Source organism: Sinocyclocheilus rhinocerous, unplaced genomic scaffold (assembly GCF_001515625.1).
Source record: "Sinocyclocheilus rhinocerous isolate Xijiao unplaced genomic scaffold, SAMN03320098_v1.1 scaffold161, whole genome shotgun sequence".
NCBI classification, from domain to species: Eukaryota; Metazoa; Chordata; class Actinopteri; order Cypriniformes; family Cyprinidae; genus Sinocyclocheilus; species Sinocyclocheilus rhinocerous.
Window position 1 is genome coordinate 233853 of NW_015627226.1, and position 8593 is coordinate 242445.

Sequence of the window (8593 nt, forward strand, 5' to 3'; positions counted from 1 at the left end):
CGAGATGCGCCGCTGCTGTGTTATGCATTCAAAATATTAGAGAAATATAGAAGCTCAATGCGGAGAAGATCTTGATTAGGTTAAAACCGAAGCCAAGCCATTAACACAGAACGCATTTTCAGCATATTTTTTTAGACGGACAAATATTTGCATGTAGCCATGCAAAGTTAAAACAGTTGAAACTTTTAGAAGACACGTCGCGAATTTGTGGAGGTTTATTCATTTTCACTGCGTCTCTTATTTTTTTTAAATGCAATCTGCGTGATGGGCGATTTGGCTCTTTGTATTAAGCAATGCATAAATACATGATGCTGTTTTGTTCATAATTGTTTATGCAGTTTACAAAATTGTTATAAAAAATATAACGATATGAAACATTATATCGTTGATCATTTTTTTAGCTATATCGCCCAGCCCTAAGCTATGCCCCAGATAGTGCTGGGATATATGAAAGTGAGAATGAATTTAAAAAATCTTGTTTTCTCTGCCATATAAATTACGATGCACCTTCAGTGGTGCTCCAGCAACTTCCTACGTAACCTATTTGATTTCGGCTTTTTTAGCATGTTGCCATGTAGTCGCTAAAAATTCCTGAGTGATTTTTAGGTGATTTCTTGATTGATTCTGGACCAAGTCAAAAAAAATATTAGTGCACCTCTCTTCAATAAACAACATGATTTGATTTATCATTCATGTCTGGTTTCAAATCCCTAACACTAAAGGCCCTTTCACACGGGACGCGGCAAACGGTGAAATCACCACACAGTCGCCACTTTCTCTCATAGTGGAAGTGATTTGTGCAGTAGAGACGCTGTTCGTGACGCGGTCTCGGGGCGGATGTTGCCATAGTTGCAAACAACATCACATTTATATTTACTAAAAGCTAAATAAATAAAACATAACGGAACTTTTGTACTTTTGTAACTTATGTGTTATTCGCTATTTATAATTTCATGGGACTAGCATAGTTTTCATGTCAGACGCAGTTAACGTTGACATTTTACACGTAATTGTATTTTTAACTGGCAAACTGACACGTACACGCATGCTCTGGATTCGTTTAGTTATATATCTGTAAGAGATTTTTGATGGATCATAGAACTTCGGGAATTCTGTAACATTTAAAATGATCTTCATTGTGTTTTCAACACTCCGACATGAGCTCAGTGAAATGTTCTATGATTGCGTGCCGCCAGCAAAACTGCCCGCGTTTTGCCGCTTACCACATGTCTCCTATTGAAAATGAACTAGACACTCGCGACTGCCATGTCCCGTATGAAAGGGCCTTAAGTAAGAGCAATAATAAATGAGATTATGCAGAAGATCTTTTAATATTTCAACTGGTTCTTACAGACAGTGTTTTTTAGATTTTTTGTGGAGCAGTAAATGTTACTCCACATGAAGTCCATTTCTGCATGTCGCTTACGTAACGAGAAGCATTTATAAAATCGTAACGAGAAGCATTTATAAAACCACTGTCAACTAAACACACAATTAAAGATCTCCCTGCAGTTTTCTGCTAAAAAAAGCTTGATGGTTTAACACTTGAAAGTGAATAATTTAGTATAGTAACATGTTGTGTAGAATAAAATTATTATAATTAATCATTTTTTTATTTTAAAGTACAGTTTTATCATTACAATAGTATATTTCTGTCTTTATTTTTTATAATTGAAAAAAAAAATAGCATTTTCCTCTTTAACCCTTAAAGACCTAGAACATTTTTGGGGCATCTGACACGCCTGTACTTTTCTTTGTTTTTTCAGACCTATTGTAGCAGTGAGCATCAAGTGCCATATATCATTATAAACAGGAGCACTTGAAGTTTCAGTCTAGCTAATTTAAAGTCGCAATTTTCCCTTTGGTTTCTCTAAGAATTAATGAATTTCCAGAATTTTGAGAAAAATGCAAGCAATAATTGGGTGTTTTTTTACTGTGTACTCAAACAAAAACACCTGAAGTTTGGATTTTTTTTTCTTTAGAAAGTTGTATCTGGGTGTTTTACACTTCCAAATAAAAAATTTTCAACAAATAACATTACCCAAGCAAGTTATAGCCATATATTACAATATTGTTATAGGCGCTTTTCAGTGGAAAAAAAGGACTATTTACTTTACTAACAATATAGATGTGTCCAAAAACATTTAGGGAGTAAAGAAAATGGAAACCGTGTTATATAATAACAAAATATACAGAGTGCAACAGAAAAAAATAGTGCAAATGATCTTTATGAACTATTATTTACATAATATAACAGCCAAATGATTCGATCCGCTGGCTGCACTCTGCGTCAGAATTGATTTTACCGGGACATCGCCTAGTGACGCGAATACCTAAATTCCAGTGCTTTATCCGATATGTACCGCTTTTTCATCCTTGTTCTTTGTTTGTTTTATGTCAAAGTGCTCTGTCCTGTGCTTTTCTGAGCTTTTTCAGAGAGTGCTCTCATGCAAATGTGTTATTGTGTGTTTGTTTTCGTGCACGCACGACACACTTTACTTTCACTTTGCATTTGCTTAGATTTCCAAAGAAACTTGCTAAACAATGGTTCAAAAGACCAAAACCTATGTTTATTGGTTGAATATGTGACAGTTTGAACCAATCTGGTCACGGGGGTGGGACTAAGCATCAACAATCGGACCTGTTTGGCTCAGAGGACGAAATGCATTGGTTTCTTCTGACGAATCAATGTTGTCAAAATGTGATGACGTAATCACGTACGCTACGGAGCCTCTGAATATCCAAATGAAACAAATGCGATATCTCCGAAAAGCGGAGAATCTCTCGACACTTTTTAAAGCATTCAGATAGGATTAGCAGTTCAAAAGTTATTAAACATTTACGAACAATAGTTATTTTTAGTCGCGGGCGGCTGTCTCGGTCTTTGAGGGTTAAACTGCAGTGTATCAAAGACTCAAAAACACGGTTTGAAACTGCCCCTGTTTCCTGCCGTCACAAACATGTAACCAATCCCATCAATGTGTGGGGCAGGGCTTTTCATATCTAGTCACAGGTTTCTATTTACAACGTATTTTTGGAGCATTGAGCATTGTAGCCAATCACAGACATATCTGTTGATGTCTTGAACGCCATGGTCAATCAAATCCACTCACTGCTCAAAACGCCAGAGTTTTGTTCAGTGCTGAGTTCTGCACATTCGCGAATCCTCTCATTATAACAAAGTGTTGCCACAATGCAAATAAGAGATTAATTGAGCAGTTTAGAGCTTCATTGATTATAACGGAACTTTGTGAGATAGCGATGAACTGAGATGAGTGACATCATTTTAGTGATTATATCTCACGGATTCATTCTCGAAATTGCAATGAATGACATAGTGGTAACCATTTATACAATATTGCCACTTGGCATTGAATAGCGTTCACTACTTCTCTTAACTGAGTGAAAGTGGAGCAGGTCTGAGCTGGTTTGAATGGTGGCGGGGACTAATTAGCATATTCATGAGTCTGCATATACTTAATGAGTTGTGGAGTTACATTCAAGTCATTTTAAGACATGAATAAATTATTGCCATGGGAAAAACACTCAAATATGTCATTTTGATTATCAAAGATAAGTTTTAAAGGATAAAATTAGTGGCTGCAGGGGGACTTAAAAAAGTTATGCATTCGATTTTTCGCACAGGCAAATTATTCACGTCAACACTGAAGTATACTTTATACTTTACTCATTTCACAATATTTTCAGAAGAGAACTTAAAATGTCTCAGATGAGATGTGCAATCAAAAGTCAAAGATTTCAGTGTAAACTGTAAGTCTCTTCTAAGACCAAATAATCTGAGCTAAACTATCCACATTCCGTTTGCAGCTCTCTACTCTTCCTGTATATCAACAAATAGTTTTCTTACTGCACTCCTTCTTGGGTTCGTCTGACCGATCCTTGCAGTCCTTCACGTTGTCACACACCTTGCTCCCGTCTATGCATTCCCCATTCCTGCAGAGGAACTTCAGAGGTCCTTCACACTTTGTGGCTAAAGCATGAGAGGGAAATAAAAGGCAAAAGATGCTTACAGAACAGATGGCTTCTGATTTGTTAAGTTCATTTCAGTTTAGCTTTGTTTCCTCCCACATAAGCACAAATACTCAGAGGTCTCTCGTGCACAGATACAGACTGGAGATTTAACAGACGTGGGCCGTTTAGGTGAAGTCTCTGCACGTCTTCCATATAAAAGCCACTTTCAAAAGGATTGGCCAATTTATGTCCACACATGAAAGCTTATTACTGCTTAGACACACTACTGCTATGGACAGACAGGTCTGCACTCATTAAACTTTGAAGGGTGTCGTATTAAAGGCCGGAACCAATCTCTGGGATACATTTCAACCTGCTGAATAAGCAGCACAAAAGATTTGTGCAAAGAAGTACACACACATACACATACACATACACACACACACACTCGCTAAGACGTACCATTGACACAGCCAGCCTCGTCGCTTTTGTCGAGGCAGTCATGTATTTTGTTGCACTGTTTGATGCCATGGATGCAGGATCCGTCTCCACACTGGAACTCATCAGGCCGGCATGTGAGCAGAGCTGCAGATGAGCCAAACACAGCACAGACATCAGCCAAACGCAGACACACAGACTCCAAACAGACCTTCACGGTATTTTTTCTGTAGGGAACATGCATTGGAGCGTCATAATTGGTAAACACCCCTATGAATACTTATGTTGTCTGTAATTCATTAAAAAAGGGAAAAATTACCTTTTTTATATACTGTATATACAGTGCTTAAAAAATGTATTAGACCACCACCACCCAGTGTAAGGTTTATGCCACAGCTGCCCTAAACCAACAGTATTGGTGGTTACCAAAATCATCTTTTTATCCAGCAGTATATGTAAGCTCTTTAGTCACTTATGCTAAAATATAATTATTATTGTTATCCATGAATTTTCAATTTTACTGTTTTACAAGAAAGGCAGAAAAATAGTCAAGCAAAAACATTTTTAAATTCAGATGCCCATATTTAGACTATTTAGTTGTTTGTTATTTTCCTAATAAATTACAATATATTTTTTTTAATTCGTTTTTGACAGATTCCTAAAATATTTGTGTTTATTATGACAGGTGGTCTGCTTCTGACAGGCAGTACTAAATTAAAAAATATTATATTTAAACAAAATAAGAAAAATTTACACCTTGGCACTTAATGCATCGTGTTTCCCTCTGTAGCATCAGTGAATTTTTGAACATTTTGTAACAGCTGTAATAGTTTTGTAATAGCATATGAGTCCCTCAGTGTGAAAAGATAGATAACCAAAGCATTTGCGGGACCTGGAGGATTTTTGTGAAGAACAGCGGGCAGTTTAACTGTTCAGGACAATCAAGAGACTCATGAACAACATCACAAAACACACACACACGGATCATAGGTAACAACACACAGTATTAAGAACCAAATGTATGTAAACTTTTGAACGGGGTTATTTTTATAAATTCAACTATTTTGTCTTGTGGACTATACAGTGGTGTGAAAAAGTGTTGGCCCCCTTCCTGATTTCTTTTTTTTTTTTTCATGTTTGTCACACTTTAATGTTTCAGGTTATCAAACAAATTTAAATATTAGTCCAAGATAACACAAGTAAACACAACATGCAGTTTTTAAATGAAGGTTTTTATTATTAAGGGAAAACAAAATCCAAAACTACATGTTTGATGATCTGAAACATTAAAGTGTGACAAACATGCAAAAAAATAAGAAATCAGGAAGGGGGCCAACACTTTTTCACACCACTGTATGTGAAGATCTTTTATGTACGATATTTTATTTAAAAAGTACTCATTACATGCATTTTGCATGATCCCTCTTATTTTGTTAAAATAATTAACATTTTGCAGATTCTGCAAGGTGTATGTAAACTTTTGACCACAACTGTACACACACACATACAGACACACACTGTACACATACAGAGTATATGAGCATTCCGTGTTTGCTGTAAGATCTAAAAACAAATCCGACCTGATCTCAAAGTGTGTGTGGCTGTCATGACACTTTAAAGGCACTTTCAAAGTCCAAGAAAATGCACAAACACACAAATGTGATCTAACACTAAAGCGTTCCTCTTTAGTGTTTAGTTTTTCTGGAGAGCTGCTTTTGAATAACTGCGGCTTAATTACGCAAACACATCTGAGAACACAAACAATATTGGCCATTATGAAGTCCAAAGTAAAACCTCCTGAAATGCTGCATAAGAACGAGGGATTAATGTGATTATAGAGCAGTCTGTGGTGGATGTATCCTCCCTCTATTGCAAGGGCTTTAAGATGCTCAAGGACACACGCTTAACGGTTGCCTAGTAACGCACGTATCACTCTGCTCGCCCGGTTTCCCTCCGGCCTGGGCAAAGCGACATCATAATTGACCTGGATGTGTTACCTGACGGTGGGAATGAAGAAAGAGGCAGCAGGTTTAAAACAAAAACCCAGTGAGCTTATCTTGCCAACAGAAGTCAAGTATAAGAATGCATCGTAATTAAAATCAGGCCCTCTCCAGAGCACCCGTCTTTCTCCCATGACTCTCGAGATCTTAAGGTCGGTTTATACTCCTGGGATCTTGTTGTTTACCAAAGCCGCTCTTCTTAGACTGTTATGTTAGATAACAAACACCTTGTGGCAGCTCCATTTTGTCAGAGGTGCCTGGGGAATGAGTATGACAGCGGTGATGTGAATCTGAATTTGGGTGTGGCCTGGAGATTTTGGATGTGAAAGGATGTGACAGCATTTTGACAAATCTGATTTCTGATGCCCATCAAAGTCATTGCTGATGTATATGAAATGAAATTGCAAAATCGAAACAAACCACCTTGTGCGTTATTGTAACTAGGGCTGGGTGGTGAGAGGTATACCGTTCAATAGAAGTGTAGTCTCGCGTAGGCAGACCTTCAGACTGACGGCTGAAGGTCTGGAATCCATGGCAGCTTTCATTGGCCAAGGCCTGCCCATGAGGCCGTTTGACCGACATGTGTGGGTGTGACGTCTGAGGCTGAGACGAATAGAAGTGGAAATGCATTAATGTAGAATTCTGATGTGTGGTCAATTTTATATATATATCAGCTATTTTAAAATGGCTACAAGTGGTACTTTATTAATATGGTTTGACAAGTCACAAATCTGAAGTATGGAAGCCCGTTTCTGCCACTGAATAAAAAATAAAAAAGGTAATTGCGACTTTTTATCTCACAATTCTGACTTTTTTTTCTCAGAATTGCATGATATAAACTCGCAATTGCAAGTTATAATGTCTTTTTCTCACTTTTTTCTCAGAATTGTGAGATATAAAGTTGCAATTCTGAGAAAATATCAGTCTTTTTCCCCCTCAGAATTGGACTTTATCCTCCTGAGACCCTGCATCCTCATATGAGGACATTATATTTTAGTGAATTTCTCTGAGACTATACATGCCACAGTTTTAAGTCTGGATGTCCTGTACAGAGCACATTCAGGGCTTTTCAGAGATACTAAATGTTTGGATGTTTCACCACGGGACTAAAAGCATATTTATTACGCATTTTGGGAGACACAACAAATGAATAGGGAGAAAATTATATTTCAATATTCCTATGAAATATTATATATTATTATGAAAATCTTGTAATAAAAAATAATAAATCCTGAAAACTAAAAATGTATTGGTGATTTAAAAAAAAATCAATTGTTTTTGCCTATGCATGTTCATTCATGTCTTTTTATTTTTTTTAAACAAGCTGAGTCCCGATGTCCTCTACCAAGGACGTAGCATATCTTATGAATGAAATATCATTTAAATTGTTTTTTTTTTTAATGCTCTAAACAATGTAATGACATGAAAAAAAATTAAAAAAATTCCTAAAATGTTTTGCTGGGTCTCAAGAGGTTAAAACTCACAATTGCGAGGTTATATCTCGCAATTCTGAGAAAAAAAGTCAGAAAAATACTTTATTTCTTGCAATTGCAAGTTTATACCATAATTCTGAATTTATATATTGCAATTCTGACTTTATAACTCACAATTGCAAGTTAATATCTCACAATTCTGAGGGAAAAAAGTCATAATTGCGAGTATGTATCACGCAATTTTGAGAAAAAAAGTCAGAATTGTGAGATAAAAAGTCACAATTACCTTTTTTATTTTTTATTTAGTGGCAGAAACGGGCTTCCATACTTCAGATTTGTTGCTTATCAAACCATATTAATAAAGTACCACTTGTCTGAGTCTTGCATTTTAAACAAGTGTACCTCACACATCCTGAAAAGTGAAGCCAAAACATTTTGATCACCTTCTGGTGTCTGGTTGCAGTATAGGTCATAAACCCTGCCATCTCCATGTAAAGGAATGGGACGTAAGCAAAACTTCAATAACACGACTCCGCCTTACAATCACTACTCCGCAGACTCTGGCTCCAAATGAATCAGTACTGTGCAGACTCAGGCTCCAAATGATTAATTTCTGCACAGACTCTGGCTCCAAATGAATCACTACTGCGCAGACTCGGACTCCAAATGAATCACTACTGCGCAGACTCGGGCTCCAAATGAATCACTACTGCGCAGACTCCGGCTCCAAATGATCCAAATGTATCAAGA

General features: G+C 36.8%; 1 protein-coding gene across 1 annotated transcript in view; it reads right to left on the reverse strand.

The window, feature by feature from the left end:
- The window catches only part of LOC107722362 (low-density lipoprotein receptor-related protein 8-like), a 122702-nt gene that overhangs the window by 29222 nt on the left and 84887 nt on the right, over positions 1 to 8593 (reverse strand). Inside the window, exons 6-7 of the mRNA XM_016530693.1 lie at positions 4435 to 4557; positions 3854 to 3991 (exon numbers count right to left, since the gene is read on the reverse strand). Coding sequence (XP_016386179.1) covers positions 3854 to 3991; positions 4435 to 4557 — 261 coding nt within the window. The remainder of the gene's footprint in view (positions 1 to 3853; positions 3992 to 4434; positions 4558 to 8593) is intronic.